General features: G+C 47.1%; 1 protein-coding gene across 9 annotated transcripts in view; it reads right to left on the reverse strand.

The window, feature by feature from the left end:
- The window catches only part of jarid2b (jumonji and AT-rich interaction domain containing 2b), a 594,617-nt gene that overhangs the window by 71,886 nt on the left and 501,840 nt on the right, over positions 1-20,891 (reverse strand). For all 9 annotated transcript variants that reach the window (XR_011947850.1, XM_072509615.1, XM_072509616.1 and 6 more), the window contains one exon: positions 4,415-4,902. Coding sequence is in view for 8 of the 9 variants with exons in the window: in XM_072509615.1 (XP_072365716.1) it covers positions 4,415-4,902 (488 nt within the window). In the remaining variant the exon portion in view is untranslated. The remainder of the gene's footprint in view (positions 1-4,414; positions 4,903-20,891) is intronic.

A 20,891-nucleotide genomic window follows, 5' to 3' on the forward strand; every position in this document is an offset into this window, starting at 1 on the left:
AATGGCTTGATCAACGGACCCGGCATCGGCGGTTTCCAAAACCCTTTTCACTATCTCTCATCTGTGCCTGGGATCCAGTGACAACATGAGGCCTCAGCTGGAAATCATACTGGCAGCAGGCACAACCTCCTCTGTGGCACTTCCGTTCAATAGAACTGCTGGTCTCTCATTGGCAGGCAGCTCTCAGCAGGTCGTACTTCCACCTCCAGGGTTCTTGATCCTGGGAAGTGCCTGAATGGCACTTAATTCAGCAGGCCTTCCCTAAAAGAGGCAATGTGGGGTTCTTTACCAGCTCTCCAGCTGGCGGCCAAAACCCTCATCGCCTCCATTAAATACCACCCACTAAATCTGTACTAAATGCTGGTTGCTCATATTAATGAATAGATTTATAAAAACATTAACTTCACATCTTTCTGAAAAAATAGCACTTTTCACAATCACAGGCTATCCCAAAACACTTCAAAGTTCAACAATCGCTATTATAGCCAAAAATGGCTGACAATATGTGCACAGCACAACCCCACAAAAAACAGATATGGTAACAACCACTTAACCTGAGTTTTAGTGCTGGTGGCTGAGGGATAAATATTTCCAAGGGCAGAACTCCTCGGCTGCTTCAGTGCCATGGAGTCATTTTACATTTACCTGACAGAGCAAATGGGACCTTCGGTTTAATGTCTCACATAAAAGACAGCTCTCCAGCAATACAGAACACCCCCAGTACTGGATTGTGTATACAGATCTCTACAGTGGGGCATAAACTTCTGACTCAAATGAGAGTGCTTCCATTAAGCTGATTAAGCAACCATATTTTAAATGTATGTGGACACTCCGATCATTTAACACCCCTCAAATGATTAACATTTTAATCTTAACACTGCAAACAAATACAGACTGAAGTCCACAGCACAGTCAAGACAGAGGGGAACATCAATTATTATTTGGTGGCGAAAACAATAAACCTGACAGCCTTCTGGACTCAATGTTGAGTTCAACAATTTCAGACCGCGAGATCTGTTCCTATTTTCTTGAATTTTTTTTGCCATGTGCCGGTTTGAATCTTGTTTTCATGCATTTGCTTTTGGATAGAGCTATATATTATTCTGGCATTTACAATCATTATGGATAAATGCTTTTTCCTTTACTATAACCTTTGCCACCCCCATTTGCATTTTGTTCCAGGAAATCTTTGTCATTTAATCTGTTACCCCAGATCCTACTCCAGACCTTTCCTTTTGTTCTTCCTCCTACTCCTCCATTTTGATGGCATAAAGCCCATCACATTTCTACCTTCCTTCAGTTCTGAAGTCATATTTGACACTTTGTTTCTCTCTTCACAGATGCTGCCTGACCTCCTGAGTATTTCTAGCACTTTGTTTTTATTTCAGTTTCCAGCATCCGCAGTAATTTGCTTTTTAATAAATTAAGCTACATGTTGCACACAGATAGAATTAAAGTAACTGATGCAATTTACAGTAGCTGCAGTGATACTTAACCACAAGGCTGATAATGGTCTTCTGGAGAATGTGGGTGGTCAATCATGAAAAATGGCTTTATAAAAATTAGATTAACAAGTAATAATACAAACAAACCAGATGGGATGTTCCTATGTCCACACTTCTAAATCCATTTTATAGATGCAAAATGTATTGGAACTTCTTGACACAACAGACTGCATTAAAAAAAAGTTATTTTGTTCTTTACTTTGCACAGTGTTGAATAACTTGGACATATCATTACAACCAAACCTTTGAACATCTCGAGTCAAGAGTTAAGTTGCTAGAAATGCTACGATTTTGTATCAGCTTTTGGCAAAATGGATTTTTTTTAAAATTAGCATTCCTATATTTGTGCTGGGCAAAAGAATCAAAGACTACTAGAGATCATCATATTTTTTCCAACTTGTATACACAGAATTCAAATTTGCCTGGATAGCATCCTGCAGAATATTTAAAGATAAAACAGGAAGGGACAGCATGGTGGCTAGCACTGCTGCCTCATGCACCGAGGTTCCAGGTTCGATCCCGGCTCTGGGTCACTGTCCATGTGGAGTTTGCACATTTTCCCCGTGTTTGCGTGGGTTTCACCCCCACAACCCAAAGATGTGCAGGGTAGGTGGATTGGCCACACTAAATTGCCTTTTAATTGGAATAGGGTACTCTAAATTTATTTTAAAAAGAAAAAGCAGGAGATTGCAGAATGCCATTAAACTTTATAAATCATACTATGAATTAATTAGATCAATTTTTGTAGCTAAAAATGATTGGGGGGTGGGGGGGGGGGGAAAGAGGAAATGAGATTTTTCCAGCTGAATAGGATGCAAAATCACCCCAGGGTGAGGCAATTTCTGAATAATTTAAGTATGAACTCAGTTAAACTTTTTTTTTTTAAATGCTGCCAGAATCTTGATAGTATATTCATTTTGTTCTTAACCAGGAAGAATCAAATCCTGTATGCAATGAGGGGCTGGTTATTTTGTCAATGTTCTCCCCTTCTGGCCCAAAGATGTGGATTACTTGGAAATGGATCTATAAGTGGCAGGAATGTTATCCAATTTTAGCAGCGGAATCTAGAGTGTAACAGGAGGAGGCAATACCAATTCTGTCTCTACCTGACATCAACACATGCAAACTTTCCAACTGTGGTCAGGCAAACAGAAACGGGAATGCCGAATAGTTTCACGTACACAGGAGGAGGCAATGCCAATTCTGTCTCTACCTGACATCAACATGCAAACTTTCCAACTGTGGTCAGGCAAACAGAAACGGGAATGCCGAATAGTTTCACGTACACATGGTAAAGGAGGATATCCGATTCTCTGGGTTCAAAAACCTAACAACATGCTGTCTTTATCAACTGAGCCAGCAAGGACAAGAGACAGGCACACAAACAAGAGAGAGAAACTGATCTTTGACCTTCAGAGGTGGGAGGATGTTGGCAACTTTGGCCACCATTCTGATCCTGTAAGGACTTCGAATTTTGTATTTTCAGAATGGGATATTTGGATGAGGTTAGAGAAGGTTATTGAGGAAGTGAAATTGTGCCCAAGTCAGATTCAAAATCAATGGGTAAAGTATCAATTAACTGTTGACTATTTTTAAGATTAATTGTTTTAATCTAAAGAGTGTGATTGAGCAAGGCAGTTTAATTTCCAGTTATCAAGTGTCAAGGAATTAGTCGACATTTTGAAAATAAGTCATTAAACTGTAAAACTCTGCCAACAAGCACTATGTGGCATCAATTTTTAAAAATCCTTGAGCTAAGCTAAGCAGCTTGCTTCATTGCAAATGATCATCTGGTGTACACACTGAAAGTAGAAAACCTTCAAGAAATTCCAATTACTCTGCCTTCTTGAAGCCAGCAACAAACACCAATGCTGAACCAGCAAACAAATCACTGCATCTAGAAAAGGGCCAGAATTATTCTTCATGTTTGCAGCATACAAGTTCGAAAGTAGACAGACCAAAGTCACGCATTTTAAAAATGTAATCATTTCTACTCGATCGCGACTCCCAATAATTTCCATTTTTGAGCATTTTGTCTCAGTAACAGGATGGAAGCAATACGAGAATTACAACACAAAACCTCAGCACCTCGCACTAATATTTTTGCACAACTACATTACCAGCTGATTGAAAGGAAGGAAAGGAGAAAAGGGGGGGGAGGGGCACAAAAGGGGACAGCAGGCACATGAATGCAGAAGAGATCGAGAAGATTAGGAAGAAATGGGTTACTCCAGCACCAGTGTAATTCTAATTTTCACTGTGCACAGTAGCAATGTTAGAGAGTCACTCATTGCTGCAATCATTTGGAGACAATGAGCACTTCACCCTTCTCTTACATGAGAGTTTCAAACTAGTTTTCTCTCCCAAAAAAAACTCTCAATATGGAGTACTCCCAAAATCCGTCTGCATGTTCATTGCACAAAGTAAAAACATTGATATTTTTGGGTACAGATCTGTCTCACATCCAAGAACTATTTATTGGCAGTCACTAATGTAGAAAAGTTATGCTGCGTGTGAAAATCCAGACATCTGTATTAAATATCACAGCTAGCACTAGAGGCATCATCTTGAATGTGCTCGAGCAAAACACAAAGCATTATATCAAGCTACATCACTGACAATGTTCTGGAAGTCAAACAACACAGATTTTACAATAACATGAAACCAAAGGCAGTTATTTTTTTTAAGATGGGGAACTTTTATCATTATTTACTAGGTCAGTAGTCTTCAGGGGGACTGCTGAACTTAACCTGTGGGTAATCAGTTATTTAAAACATTCAGTTTATGATAACTAAATGAGGGATGGGATTACATTTCAGCATACCTCCAGTCTATAACTGTCAATCGTGTGCAGTCACTTCTTATATTATGTAAATCTATTTGGATGCAGATTTTGTGAACGCACACACCTTATATATACACTTGTACAAGTCACTGAGAACTTCACCATCATCTTCACTGTCCTTCTTTTCCTGAGCAAACAATCGCCGCCTGCCTGTTTTCAATTCAGTGTCTATTTCTTTAAGCTTATTCCGGAAGCCATTTTTATGCACCACACCATTTACCAGCCCATTTTTTGGCTCAAACCTGGGCAAGGACTGAGACTTGTACGTGCTGTCTGAATGTGCTTCCAGAGGTCCTTTCTTCTTCTCCAGGTTCTCTTTTTCCGTCAACACCTCTTTCTCCAGCTTTTTGTGCTCTTCCTGGGAGAGGGAGTCATAGGAGAGTAGGAACTGGCAGTAGGCCTCTTGTAGCTTGGCCAGCCTGTCCTGTGCAGTTTTAGGGATTCGCAGCATGTCTGCTAATTTATTCCACTTCTTGAGGTCAGTCACTTGCTGCATGCCACCCATGTCATTGATCAGCTGATAAAACCGGGCCAAGTCCAGCTCACATCCTCCTATAATAGAAAACCACATCAATTATGTCAACCTTCAAATTCAACACCGCTGCAACTATATTTGGAACTGTGGAAGGCTATTTGTCTCTATCAATTAAATATTGCACATTGCTCACCATCAAGTCAATACTACTCTGGTAATTTTACCTTTAATCATGGCAAGGCTAATTAAGGTCTCTGTTTTAACAGCAGCAATGATGTCTAATCACAATTAAAGATTGATTTTTAAGTATATCACTTTGATTAGGTGTTTCTTGTGAGTATTATGCTCCCAGGACTACCAGCTTATGATGAAAAAGTCACAATGATTCTTGATCAAGAATTGTAGTCTTCATAGGAAATACTTGCTTACATTTGTAAAGTCCATGGCATAAGTTAGACCTTAAACGATGAAAGAAAATTCAAGGAATATTAATTTCCTCCTCTACCGCACTCTCCCAATTAAAAAATATATTCCTTGATTTAAAATGAAACAGGCAAATTATACTCGAGTGCCATCTTGTCAGGCCCTTTGGTCATGCGGAGGACTCATGCACTACAGAATAGTCATGACTTCCCGCTAACTTCGGTTTGGATCCAGAACTGCTGGCCAGCAGAAGTTACTAATAGATGCAATCACACTGCAAATTTAGCATCAGGATGAAGTAATTTTTAGTTCATGCTGACATTCAGCACATGTAATGCAAATCAGATGCTAAGGATTAAATTGACTCTAAAGCAGAGTGAGATTTCATGATCTAGCTTCAGGCTATTTTCACAGAATGAAGTAAGAACCACTTTGCAGTGACTGGAGTTGTAATTTTAGAATGCCCACTGCCTGGGGTGCAGCTGGACATAAAGCTGCTGCTCCCTTCTGCAATTTCCTTCTCTTTTAACGTAGGTAAAACTTTTTTAAAAACCCAATAGTACATAGAATTGAATTATAATCTTGGGCATAGAATTTATTTTTTGCAGCTTTCAAAACATACTGGGACCATATTTTGCTCTCGATGGCGAACAAATTCTGTGAGCCGTTCACCACACACCAGTGGAACTTACTACAAAGTGGGACTAACTAGATTGCCCTTCGAAAGGGCTGTTACATGCTTGATAGGTCAAATTGCTTCCTTTTATGCTGCACAATTCTATATTAGAGAGCCAAAATGGAGCAGCATCTTCTACAGAGATCATGGACGCATGCGTAACAGAACATGTAACTGTGCATCGCCCTAAGCAAATTGAAGAATTAATTATTAATACAGAATCTGAACCCAGAAACGTTGAGTTAGAATATTTAATTCAATGTCAAATCTGATAAAGGGAATAAGACAAGAGCGAAATAATCAGATTACTGGAGAGAAAGATAGTCAGAGGAAAAAAATCTAAATCATTTAAGTATCCCCACCAATCTGGAGGAATGACACTCCACATTTGAAAAAGCTGATTTTCAGCGCGAGAGGTACTTTGGCAGTAATTAAGACACCAGTGAAAATTTACTTACACTGAAATAGATGAGCCCAAATCTTTTCTGACAAGTTCAGTGTGTGCATCTACCATGTGAGTATATTTTATAGGCCATGGTGAGGTTAATGATGCGCACTGTTACAAGTATAAATTGGACAGCAGCTTTTGGTAACAGCACTGAGTTTTCCTCCTCTAGAAGCTGCTGTATCAAACGTTGTCCTTTCACCAATGGAACCAGTTTCGTTTTGATGATCAAAGTGCTAAAGCAGAGCAATTGGACTAGTTTCAATCCAGAAATCAGCCCACAGAACAAAAGGGGCAAATATTAAAGTTGCACACCCTCAATTCACTACTATCTCTCTTTTGGAAGGAGAAATTAAAATCGGCTACCTGTTTCGATTCTGGACAATTTAACTTGCTCCTGTTCATTGGTCGGCAGAAACAGTTAGCAGCAATGCAGATATTCTGCTGGATCCAAAAAACCCTTACCTTGAGGTAACCTCTGTCATCAGGACATCATTAAGAGAATGCTATCATGGATCCTGTATTTGGTAGTGATCATCACTAGACCTCTATTTTGTGCTCCATATTTATTAAGATGGGTAGATCATTGAGAGGCACTGTTTCAAAATACACTCATTTCATTTTAGAATTATGTAGCACCCTTCGAAGAATTTTTAAAAAGGCAATATAAAAGCATCGGATCAGCCAGCTAACAGTGTGAGCAACTGCTTCCTGCTCTCAATGGAGCTGAGCAGCCAGTTAGGAGGGCCTGGTTCACTTAACGGCGAATGCTCACTAAAATAAATACTTATTTTAATGGAAGTTCTCAGGGCACTGGAATGAATTAATTCCCCAGTTGATTTTTGCTGTAGTCCATGACTTTCCTGCATCTGGGTTGTGTACAATCTACTCGTAGAACCAAACCAAAGAAATAAAATACATTGAGAATTCCAGGTTAAAGCATGCCCCACGTGCCCAGCTCTGTTGCTTCCACAGCCTGAGTGAATTAATTGATAATCAGATACTTACTCGGGGATCTTCAACTGAACTGAAGTTGGATTTTCAGTGTACACACCTGCATTCTAGCGCACTGCCTTGATCCATCAAAAACATGCTCCACCATAAACATTTTGATTAATTTGTATTAACAGATTTTGTACCATTTCCAGCATTTAATTCTATTTGATAGTTACAGTAATATAAAAATCATGGAACAAGACAATGAACTGAAGTGAACTGAAATAATCTGATAATTTGTAGGTAAACAGAAAATCTGATTAATTTGGATTTGTTTTGTCACGTGTACCGAGGTACAGTTCTGCATACAGTCCAGACAGATCATGCCGTACATGCAAAAAAAACCATAGGGCGTACATAAATGCAATGTAAATACATAGACACAGGCATCGGTGAAGCATACAACATACAGGAGTGCAGTGCTACTCAGTAGAGAAGATGTGTGAAGAGATTGTAAACCTGCCATAATGCTGTCAAATCCCATGGCCTTCAAGGAGAAATCCTGCCTAGACCTGATTCTCAGTCACAATTATGAGGCTCTCTCCTCTGTGAACCACTCAGTCATTCTTAAATAAAATTATATCGAGGCTAACACCTTCTCAGACCAACTGCAATAAATGCAGCCTTACTAGTGTTACCCAAACCTTGATATATATCCCTCACTGAACTGCCATCATAAAAATATGGAGCACAAGAAAATATTTCCCCACAAGTTTTAGCAGTGTTCACTGATATGTACACAATCCATGGCAACACTCTCCCAATGATGTCCTGATGACAGAATTTACCATGGTATTTCGGAGGTCAAGGTGAAGAATGACATTACTGCTAACTTGTAGCAGCATTACTTGTGCCATTGGTTAGACCACCTCATTTGACATAGTTGTGTAATTAATGAGGCTTAAGTTATCAAATTGTACTATACATTAGTTTTGTGATGGAAAAAGTCTTAATTTGTATGTATTATTGGAATGCTAAGAAACCTTTAAGTTGGCATTTCTTTAAGTGTAGAAAACAAATGCGGCTTTAAGGAAAAATAACAGAAGTAAGTGATCTGAGACACATGTTGGGACACATGTTGCTCAGCTTCAGCAAGTCCAGCATTGTCAGTAAACCAGAAACCAAAACTGGGATACTGATTGACTAAATGGATGGTCTGAGGGTCAGAATAAGAGTACAAGTCAAGGTTAGCTTGTTGTCGGGACCCATAACTGCTTCTCCCATTGATCCAAGAATTATAAATATAGGGGGCGAGTTGAAGTTAAGTTGTTGCAGCGAAGCATAAGTTCACTTCCCATTGGTCACGAGTTACAAATATTTGGGAAACATCGTTGGCTGTATTTATTTACACAGGTGCTGAGACTTGGGCTGAATGCTGCAAAGGCTTCCAGCAAAATCAGATATAAAAATAGGGGAGCAGCACAGGGGTCTTTACATTTGATGGGGGTAGCATTAGTCACAGGAGACATGCTAGAGGTGTTAGGAATTAGTAGTTGTAACAATCGACAAGAAAGGTTCAGGTGTCTAACCGTAAGAAACCCACGGCTGGATTCTCCGGCCTCCCAACTGCTTGTTTCTCGGCAGCGGGCCGGTCGCTGGTGCCGGGATTCTCTGCTCCCGCTCCTGTCAATGAGATTTCCCATCCAAGCCATCCCACACTGCTGGGAAACCGGGGGTGCGCTGCTGGCAGGATCCAGAGAATCCCGCCACCAGTGAACGGCCGGCGAATTCCAGCCCCTACAGTGACTTATGGTAATTGTCATATAGGTTTGGGTTGACTGCAAGACACCCAAAGGTGACTATAGGTGTGGGATTTGCCACAAGTATAAGGTATCACTGTTAGATCAGGAGTAGAATTCCGGATTAGGACTAGAGGTGGTTGCTTTAAGAGGTAAGTGAAAGCTGCCTTCAGACTCAGCAGCAATTGTGGACTGGGAGACTATAGAGAGAGAAAGCATTCAGCAAGTGGCTGTTAAATAGATAACACTGGAAAATTCTAGCTGAAGTCTTTTTTTTAAATAAATATTTTTATTCAAATTTTTCCAACAATTTTTAATAACAAACCCCACCCCACCATAACAAAGGAAGAACACAAACCCCACATTCAAAAATAAGCCCCCCTCCCCACCCAAATACCCCCCCGAAAGATGCACCCCCCCACCCCCCCCCAGGTTGCTGCTGCTGCTGACCTCCTCCTAACGCTCCGCGAGATAGTCTAGGAACGGTTGCCACCGCCTGAAGAACCCCTGCACAGGCCCTCGTAAGGCAAACTTTATCCTCTCCCATTTAATGAACCCTGCCATGTCATTTATCCAGGTTTCCACGCTGGGGGGCTTTGCATCCCTCCATAATAACAAGATCCTCCGCCGGGCTACCAGGGACGCAAAGGCCAGGATACCGGCCTCTTTCGCCTCCTGCACTCCCGGCTCGTCCGTTACACCAAATAATGCCAACCCTCCAACTCGGCTTGACCTGGACTTTCACCACCTTGGACATAGTCCTTGCAAGACCCCGCCAAAACCCCTCCAGTGCCGAGCACGACCAGAACATGTGCGCGTAATTTGCCGGACTCCCCGGGCACCTCTCACATCTGTCCTCCACCCCAAAGAACCTACTCATCCTCACCCCGTTATATGCGCTCTGTGAACAACCTTGAATTGTATCAGGCTGAGCCTGGCACAAGAGGAGGAAGAATTAACCCTACTCAGGGCATCAGCCTACAGACCCTCCCCAAGCTCCTCCTCACACTTGCCCTTTAGCTCCTCTACCGCTGCCTCCTCCTCTTCTTTCAGCTCCTGGTAGATCGCCGAGACCCTGCCCTCTCCAACCCATACATCCGAAATCACCCTGTCCTGAATCCTCTGTGCCGGGAGCAACGGGAATTCCCTCACCTGTCCCCTCACAAACGCCCTCACTTGCATGTACTTGAACGCATTTCCCGGGGGTAACCCAAACTTCTCCTCCAGCGCCCCTAGGCTTGCAAACGTCCCGTCTATAAACAGGTCCCCCATTCTTCTGATCCCTGCCCTATACCAGCTCCGAAACCCCCCATCCATCTTTCCCGGGACAAACCGATGGTTCTCCCTAATCGGGGACCAGACCGAGGCTCCTATCTCGCCCCTGTGCCGTCTCCACTGCCCCCAGATCTTCAACATTGCCGCCACCACCGGGCTCGTGGTGTACCTTGTTGGCGAGAGCGGCAGCGGTGCCGTCACCAGTGCCCTCAGGCTCGTGCCCCTGCAGGACGTCATCTCCAACCTCTTCCACGCCGCCCCCTGTCCCTTTATTACCCACTTACGGATCATCGCCACATTGGCTGCCCAGTAGTAGCCACACAGATTCGGCAGTGCCAGCCCTCCCTGTCCCTGCTATGCTCCAGAAACACCCTCTTTACCCTCGGGGTCTTATTTCCCCACACGAAACCCATGATGCTCCTACCTATCCGTTTAAAAAAGGCCTTGGTGATCATAATGGGAAGACACTGGAACACAAAAAGAAACATTGGGAGGACGATCATTTTTACCGACTGTACCCTGCCCGCTAACAAGAGTGGCAGCACATCCCATCTTTTGAAATGCTCCTCCATCTGCTCCACCAACCGCGTCAAATTGAGCTTGTGCAGGCCCCCCCAGCTCCCAGCCACCTGAATCCCCAAGTACTGAAAGTTCCTTTCCGCCCTCTTCAATGGTAGGTCGTCTATCCCCCTTCCCTGGTCCCCCGGGTGCACCACAAAGAGTTCACTTTTCCCTACGTTAAGCTTATAGCCCGAAAAGTCCCCAAACTCCCTTGGGATCCGCATGACCTCCACCATCCCCTCCACTGGATCTGCCACGTACAGCAACAAGTAGTCCGCATACAGCGAAACCCGGTGTTCCTCAACCTCGCGAACCAACCCCCTCCATTTCCTGGACTCCCTTAGTGCCATGGCCAAAGGCTCGATTGCCAACGTGAACAACAAGGGGGACAGGGGGCACCCCTGCCTCGATCCTCGGTATAGCCGAAAGCACTCCGACCTCCGCCGATTCGTAGCCACAGTCGCCACCGGGGCTCTATATAGGAGCCTGACCCACCTGACAAACCCCTCTCCGAACCCAAACCTCCGCAACACTTCCCACAGATACTCCCACTCCACCCGGTCGAAGGCCTTCTCCGCGTCCACAGCTGCCACTACCTCCGCCTCTCCCTCCACCGATGGCATCATAATCACGTTGAGGAGCCTCCGCACATTGGTGTTTAGCTGCCTGCCCTTTACAAATCCCGTCTGGTCCTCATGGATCACCCCAGGGACACAGTCCTCAATTCTCATAGCCAGCACTTTTGCCAGCAACTTAGCATCCACATTGATGAGCGAGATCGGTCTATACGACCCACACTGCAGTGGGTCCTTCTCCCTCTTCAAAATCAGCGAGATCAGCGCCTCGGACACTGTCGGGGGCAGGGTCCCCCCCCTCCCTTGCCTCATTGAAAGTCATTACTAACAACGGGCCTAGCAGGTCCACATACTTCCTATAAAACTCAACCGGGAACCCATCAGGCCCCGGGGCCTTCGCCACCTGCATGTTCCCCAATCCTTTAATCAGCTCCTCCAACCCCATTGGCACTCCTAAACCAGCCACCTCCTGCTCCTCCACCTTCGGGAACCTCAGTTGATCCAAAAATCGTCGCATCCCCTCTTCCCCCACTGGGGGCTCAGATCTATACAGCTCCTCATAGAAGTCCTTAAATACCTCATTCACTCTCGCCACACTCCGCACTGTATTTCCCCTGCTATCCTTAACTCCACCTATCTCCCTCGCTGCCACCCTCTTACGAAGCTGGTGTGCCAGCATCCGGCTCGCCTTCTCCCCATACTCGTATGTCGCCCCCTGTGCTTTCCTCCACTGTGCCTCTGCTTTCCCTGTGGTCAACAGATCAAACTCCGTCTGGAGGCTTCGCCGCTCCCTAAGTAGCCCCTCCTTGGGGCCCTCTGCATATCTCCTGTTCACCCTTAAGTTCTCCCCCACCAACCTCTCCCTCTCCCTGCCCTCTCTCTTCTCCCTGTGGGCCCTAATGGAGATTAACTCTCCCCTGACCACCGCCTTCAACGCCTCCCAGACTACCCCCACTTGCACCTCTCCATTGTCATTGGCCTCCAAGTATCTCTCAATGCACCCCTGCACCCTTCCGCACACCTCCTCATCCGCCAGTAATCCCACATCAAGATGCCACAACGGGCGCCGGTCCCTCTCCTCTCCTAACTCTAGCACCATGCAGTGCGGGGCATGGTCCGAGATGGCTATGGCCGAATACTCCGTTCCTTCCACTTTCGGGATTAGCGCCCTACTCTAAACAAAAAAAATCTATCCGGGAGTAAGCTCTATGTACATGGGAAAAGAATGAGAATTCCCTGGCCGGCGGGTCTAGCAAACCTCCATGGATCCACTCCCCCCATCTGATCCATAAACCCTCTAAGCACCTTGGCCGCAGCCGGCCTCTTCCCCGTCCTAGATCTGGAGCGATCTAATGCTGAATCCAGCACCGTGTTGAAATCCTCCCCATTATCAAGCTTCCTGCCTCCAGGTCCGGAATCCGACCCAGCATGCGCTTCATAAATCCGGCATCATCCCAGTTCGGGGCATATACGTTTACCAGTACCACCCACACCCCCTGCAACCTACTGCTCACCATCACGTATCGACCTCCATTATCCACTACAATATTCTTGGCCTCGAACGACATCCGCTTCCGCACCAGTATTGCAACCCCTCTGTTCTTCGCGTCCAGCCCCGAGTGGAATACCTGTCCTACCCATCCCTTTCTCAACCTAACCTGGTCTGCCACCTTCAAATGTGTCTCCTGGAGCATGACCACGTCTGCCTTCAGTCGTTTTAAGTGCGCAAACACCCGGGCCCTCTTGATCGGCCCATTCAGGCCCCTCACATTCCAAGTTATCAGCCGGATTGGGGAGCTTCTCAGCCCCCCCCCCCCCCCCCACCCCCGCTCCCCCCCACCCCCGCTCCCCCCTCTCCCGACTAGCCATCTCCTTTTTTAGGCCAGTCACGTGCCCGCGCCTCCCGCACCCTCCAGTCCCCCAGACGGCGGACCCCCGCCCCGACCACCTCTCCTATTTCCAGTTCCCCATTGGCCAATGCAGCAGCAACCCTATACCACCCCCCCCTCCCCTCTGCTAGATCAGTATCTAGCTCTTTTGCTCCTCCCATAACACTCCCGTAAGTCAGCTGGCCCCGGCCTCTCCCGCCTTCCCATCGACCCCCCAATGTGGGAATCCCCCCTCCCCCTCAGTCAGTGTGCGCTACCCCCCCCCCCCCCCCCCCCCAACCGCCTTCCTTCCCTAGCGTGGGAAAAACCTGTGCTTTTCTGAGCTGGACCCGCCCCCTCTGGCGCAGCTCTTTTTGCGGCCTTATCTCAATTCCCCTTTCCCCGGGCCTCCCCGCCCGCCACCCCCGGCGCCCTCACTCTCCCACAGCCTCTCCATCAAATTCCTTCACCCGTCCCCATCCAGCACCCAACCAACCGAACATTCCCACACACAGTTAAAACCATATATATATATGCAGACATCCCCCCCACAACCCCAGTCTCCCAATTTGAGTCCAACTTTTCTGCCTGTATGAAGCTCCAAGCCTCCTCGGGCGTTTCAAAATAGTGGTGCCGATCTTGGAACGTGACCCACAATCGCGCTGGCTGCAGCATACCGAACTTCACCCCCTTCCGATGTAGCACCGCCTTAGCCCGGTTAAAGCCAGCTCTCTTCTTGGCCACCTCCGCACTCCAGTCCTGGTAAATACGAATCTCCGTGTTCTCCCACCTGCTGCTCCGCTCTTTCTTGGCCCATCGCAAAACACACTCTGTCCATGAAGCGGTGAAACCTCGCCACTACAGCCCTTGGCGGCTCGTTGGCCTTGGGTCTCCTCGCCAGGACCCGGTGAGCCCCATCTAGCTCCAGGGGGCTCGGGAAGGCTCCCGCACCCATCAGCGAATTGAGCATCGTGCTCACATATGTCCCGGTATCGGACCCCTCAACTCCTTCAGGGAGACCCAGAATCCGAAGATTCTTCCTCCTCGACCTATTTTCCAGGTCCTCAAATCTTTCCGCCCACCTCTTGTGCAGCGCCTCGTGTGCCTCCACCTTCACAGCCAGGTCCAAGATCTCATCCTCGTTCTCCGAGGCTTTTTGCCGCACCTCCCGGATTGCCGCCCCCTGGGCCTTCTGGGTCTCCACTAGTTTCTCAATCGCAGCCTTCATTGGCGCTAGCATTTCAGTTTTCAGCTCCTCAAAGCAGCGTCCGAGAAACCCCTGTTGCTCCTGCGACCACAGCGCCCATGCTGCTTGGTCTCCACCCGCCGCCATCTTGCTTTTTCTCCCTCTCACTTTCCGCTGCTCCAAAATCACTTTTTTTCATCGCTCCACTCCTGGTCCAATCCATATACTGCCGGGGGGGACCCAACTGTCACCTTCCCACACTGGAAGCCGTCGAACAATTGCCGTTGGGGCCCCTCTAGTGAGCCCAAAAGTCCGTTCTTGGCGGGAGCTGCCGAACGTGCGACCTACCTAGGCATAACCGCAACCGGAAGTCCCTAGCTGAAGTCTTAAAGCTGCAAAAACGTTTGCTATGTATATTAGAATTAAGTTGACAAAAGGACCCGGATCAATGTGGATCATATAGGCCGATCTCGCTTCTGAACGTAGATACCAAGCTGCTGGCTAAGATTTTGTCCACTAGAATAGAAGAATGTGTCCCGGGGTGATAGAGGACCACCAATTTGTTACGGGTAGACAGCTCAATGCTAATGTTCGGAGGCTTTTGAATGTAATTATGATGCCCTCAGAAGGAGAGGAGGCAGAGGTGGTGGTTGCGATGGACGCGGAGAAGGCTTTTGATCGGGTGGAGTGGTGGTATCTTTGGGAGACGCTGGGAAGGTTTGGGTTTGGTGAGGGTTTCATCAACTGGGTGCGATTGCTCTACCAGGCGCCGGTAGCGAGTGTGTGCATGAACCGGCTGAGGTCGGGGTACTTTAAGCTACACCGAGGGACGAGGCAGGGGTGCCCCCTCTCCCTGTTTCTGTTCGCTCTGGCTATAGACCCATTGGCCATGGCGTTGAGAGCATCAAGGAAGTGGCAGGGGCTGGTTCGGGAGGAGGGGGAGGGGGGGGGGGGGGGGTGGAGTACCGGGTTTCGCTGTACGCGGACGATCTGCTCTTGTACATCTCGGACCCGGCAGAGGGGATGGTGGAAGTCATGCAGACCTTGGGGGAATTTGGCAGGTTCTCGGGGTACAAATTGAACATGGGAAAAAGAGAATTGTTCGGGATCCAGGCAAGGGGGCAGGAGAGGAGAATGAAGGAGCTGCCACTCAGGATGGTAGAGAGGAGCTTTCCTACCTGGGAGTACAGGTGGCTCGGAAATGGGAGGCATTACACAGGCTCAATCTAACCCGGCTGGTGGAGCATAAAAGATGGGATATGCTCCCGTTATTGTTGGCGGGGAGGGTACAGACTGTGAAAATGACGGTCCTCCCCAGATTTTTGTTTGTCTTCCAGTGCTCCCCATCTTCGTCCCCAAGGCCTTTTTCAAGCGAGTAAACAAGATTATTTTGGGCTTTGTATGGGCGAATAAAACTCCGCGGGTGAAGATGTTGTTGGAGCGCAGTCGGGGGGAGGGCAGGTTGGCGCTGCCGAACTTCGGCAACTACTACTGGGCGGCGAATATAGCGATGATTAGGAAGTGGCTAATGGGGGAGGGGTCGGCATGGGAGCGGATGGAGGCGGCATTGTGCAAAGGCACCACTTTCAGAGCACTGGTAACGGCACCTCTGCCGTTCTCGCCGGCCCGGTACTCCACTAGCCCTGTGGTGGTGGCGGCATTGAGGATCTGGGGGCAATGGAGGAAGTATAAGAAGGTGGAGGGTGCGTCAGTCTGGACCCCGATTTGCAATAATCACAGGTTCGTGCCGGGCAGGATAGATGGCGGGTTCCGAAGTTGGCAGAGAGCAGGAATTAGACGGATGGGAGATCTATTCATAGACGGGAGTTTTCCCAGTCTGAAGGTGCTGGAGGACAAGTTCAAGTTGCCGCCGGGGAATGGGTTTCAGATATTTACAAGTCCGGGATTTTCTGAGGAAACAGGTGTTGGCTTTCCCGCTGATGCCACCACGGGGGATACAGGACAGAGTAGTCTCTGGTACCTGGGTGGGGGAGGGCAAGGTGCCGGATATCTATCAGGAGTTGTTGGAGGCAGAGGAGACCCCGGTGGAGGAACTGAAGGGCAAGTAGGAGGAGGAGCTAGGTGGGGAGTTAGAGGCGGGTCTGTGGGCGGACGCCCTAAGCAGGGTTAATTCCTCCTCAACATGTGCTAGGCTCAGTCTAATACAGTTTAAGGTGGTACACCAGGCACACATGACGGCGGCAAGGATGAGGAAGTTTTTCAGGGTAGAAGACAGATGTGCGAGGTGTGCGGGAAGCCCAGCAAACCATGTCCACATGTTTTGAGCATGCCCGAAGCTTGGAGGATTCTGGCAGGGGTTTGCCCAGGCAATGTCCAAGGTGCGAGGTACGCAGGTGGTGCCGAGTCCAGAGATGGCGATCTTTGGAGTGTCAGAAGACCCGGGAGTTCAGGGAGTGAAAGAGGATGACGTTTTGGCCTTTGCCTCCCTGGTAGCCCGGAGACGGATCCTTTTAATGTGGAGGGACTCGAAGCCCCCGAGTGTGGAGACTTGGGTCAGTGACATGGCTGGGTTTCTCAAGCTGGAGAAAATAAAGTTTGCCTTGAGGGTGGTCAATGCTGGGATTCTCTCGGAGGTGGCAGCCGTTCGTCGACTTTCTCGGGGAAAATTAAAATGTCAGCAGTAGCAGCATTCTGAAGGAGGGGGGGGCGGGCGGGTAGGTGCAATATGGTTAAGGGATGTACAGAAGGGGTTGGGCGGGAAATGTCTAGTTTACCATGTTGATGTTTATGTTATTATTGTTTTGTTTGTTATTGTTATAAAAATTTTGCAAATGCTTCAATAAAAATATTTTATAAAAAACAGAATTAAGTTGACAAAGGTAGAATCTTCAGGACTTCCTGAGTTAAGAGACGAGGTACTAGGGATCAAGAAGCGAATACCCCAGAAGTCCTGGAATCAGCAAAAAAAGTGTATCATGAAGTACAAGGGCGCGATTCGCTTGCCGTATTGTGCTCAAGCCAGAGAACAAAGCGGCCGAAGAATCCGGGAGAGGCCTCCAGCGGACCTCCCGGCAGCCTCCACGCCTCGCAGGATTCACCCAAGACCCGCAAATTGTCGGAGTCGGAACTCCACCCAAAAGAGGTGGGACCAAATTAAGCTTGCGGAAGGAGGTCATAGCCTACAGACGACCTACCTGCCCAGGATGCACTGGCCTCCGTCAATTCTCCGGCCTCCCCAGGGAAGTTGCAGCCGGGCGCTATTCAGCACGTCCACACAAACGTGAACCAGGCGGAACAGTACCCGGGGGTTTCCAGGGCCAGAGACCTCTGGGTGGTCAGGGTAAGTGCAAAGTGGCTTCCTGACGCCTGGAACGTGGACACCTTGGCACTGCCACCCTGGCATCCAGGCCAGCAGTACAAAGGTGCCAGAGTGGCACTGTCAAGGTCAGGGGCCGGGGGGAGGGGAGGGGGGGCCATGTCCATGAGATGAGGGTGTGGGAGTGCAGGTTAAGTAGGGGCCTCCGGGATGTCGGGGGTGGGGGGGCATGGACCCCATAGCAGGGTGTCCTCACTTAAGGGGTGTGGGGTAGTGTCCATGTGTGTGGGAGGTGACATTGCCCATGGGTGGGGGACCTACAAGCTCACTTAAGAGATCGGGGCACACTTTCAAAATGGCGGCCCAATCTCAGAATTCAGCTCCCCAATGCTAAACAAAATTCTACGTGTGGGGTAAATAGGTGAGAAACTCCCCAGGGCCCCCAAAAATGACTAAGTGGCACTGGATAGCAGTGGGGAACTCACCGGCAAAGCCGATGGGAATCTCCCTGAAAAGTCTGCCACAAATTAAATTAGAAATTTTGTCTGGAGAATTGCGCCCTAATCTTTATTCTGAACCTAGTTAGTTTGCATTCTAAATTAGTCATGATGTGGAGATGCCGGAGTTGGACTGAGTTGGTGGACTTATCCCGGTGTTGTAAAGCTTCTAACTGTTCTAAATTAGTGATTGTCCCTTTTGAGGTTCTCTTCCCCCCCCCCCCCACAATAATAATAATAATTCTTAATCTGGGTTTTAGTATACAATTCAAATCCCAACACAGACATCAGCAAATAAAACAATTCAGCACAATTATTACACTAGTTAATACAACTGCTGCTGTGAAGGTGATCTTTTGAAGTACAATACTCTGTCGAGTAAGAGTAGCAGAAGCTCACTGCTACCGCACGGCGCCGACAGTGGAACCTCAATGACTATGGCAGATATCTCACCTCGACTGAAGCTCATCACCCTAATGCTTATTTTTGCTGGCAAGTCTGCCGAGTAGGGTTGCCAACCTTCCAAGGTTAACCTGAAATTGCTAGGAATTAATCTCCTGGACACTGCTGCAAACAAACCAGGAGAAAAATAATTGGGATGTGTTTTCCCCCCCACTTCAATTATCAGTTATAGAAATATTGGAGATGGGCGGGCACGTGATGAAACCTCTGGGAAAAAATACGACCACAGTTGGCAAATGTACTGCTGAGATTAATGCAGCACCTTCAACCCGACTTGTTGCACTTCCTCATCTTAACTTTTGAATCTTTGTTGAAAAATTACTCATTCACTTACTCAGGGCTCCCAGCTAAGAGTATAAGAGTTTAGAAGAAAGAAAGATAACTTCCTTGAAATATATATTACCCTAAGAGGGTTTGACAGGGTAGATCCTGAGTGGCTGTTTCTCCTAGCTGAAGGATCTCGAGCTAGAAGACACAGTCTCAGGATGAGGCGCTGATTATTTAAGACTGTGGAAAAATTCCATCACTCAAAGGGTTGTGAACCCGTGGAAGTTTCTAATCTAGAGGGCCGTGGGTATTCAGTCATGGAGCACATTCTCAGCTTGAATGATAGATTTTTGGGCGTTGAGAGATTGAAGAGATATAGGAATAGGACAAGTGCAGTTGTGTAACTTCAATCATGATCTTACTGAAAGGCAATGTAGATTTGAGGGATCATATGGTCTATTCTAGCTTCTGTTTCTTACGTTTTTACTTAGGAAGTATCAGCAGGAACAGTGATCTAGACCCAGTAATGTCTGTAGCCAGTGCTTGTTGCATTTTGAGGCCATAACAAAGTCAACATAATACTCCAGCAAATGGCTTGGACATGCCATGGAACAGCATGATAAGGATGAATTCAATCATCGTCAACAGCAGCTGGCCCTTAATTCAAGGATGACATCTACTCCACGTCATCAGTTTCTGCTATGGGTCTTCATGTGACTGAATAGGTCAATTTTCAACCTGAATATCTTTTGGGCACATGGGGCAGAACACCCCACAAGGTAATAGGATCTGGAGTGCAGGACTGTTCCTTTTTCTTTCCTTCTCTGCTACTGCTTTACTTCTTCATTAAGACATTGTGATTCAAAGTGTGATGCAGCTTGATGGACACATCGTCATCATTCTGAGTGAGTGTTAGAAAGCTCCGCCCAGTCAGTCAGGTTAATGCTACATGGATCCTCAGCATGGATTTACGAATGGGAAATCATATGTTTGACATGAGTTGCCTCACAGCGCCGAGGACCTGGGCTCGATCCCGGCCCAGGTCACTGCCGTGTGGAGTTTGCAAATTCTCTCCATGTTTGCATGGATCTCACCCCCACAACCCAAAAGATGTGCAGGATAGGTGAATTGGCCAGCCTAATCATTATTATTATTATTAAGTGCCCCACAGGAGGCGAATTAGTAAAATGAAGGCAGAATAGGAGAAACATATTGGCATGGATTGATGATTAGCAACAGGCAGAAAACAGTAGGAATAACAGGTAATTGTCACGTTGGCAGGCTTTGGCTAGCGGGACACCACAAGAATCAGTATTTGGGCCCCCGCTCTTCACAATATATACATCAATGATTTGGTAGCAAGAACCAAATATAATATTTCCAAGTTCATGGATGATAAAAAGTTAGGCGGGAATGTATGATAAAATAGGACCGAGTCAGCACGGCTTCGTCAAGGGGACGTCATGTCTGACAAATCTGTTCAGAGATCTTTGAGGAGGTAACAAAGAAGTTAGACAAAGGAGAACCAGTAGACGTGATTTATTTAGATTTTCAGAAGGCCTTTGAGAAGGTGCTGCATAGGAGACTGTTAAATAAATTAAGAGCCCATGGTGCCAAGGGGAAGATCCTGGCATAGATAGAGGATTGGTTGACTGGCAGAAGGCAGAGAGTGGGGATAAAGGGGTCTTTTTCAGGATGGCAGCCGGTGACTAGGACTCTGTGCTGGGACCACAACTTTTCACAATATACATTAATGATCTGGAAGAAGGAACTGATGGCACAATTGATAAGTTTGTTGCAGATGATACAAAGATCTGTA

The sequence above is a fragment of the Scyliorhinus torazame genome, chromosome 6 (genome assembly GCF_047496885.1).
Source record: "Scyliorhinus torazame isolate Kashiwa2021f chromosome 6, sScyTor2.1, whole genome shotgun sequence".
NCBI lineage: Eukaryota > Metazoa > Chordata > Chondrichthyes > Carcharhiniformes > Scyliorhinidae > Scyliorhinus > Scyliorhinus torazame.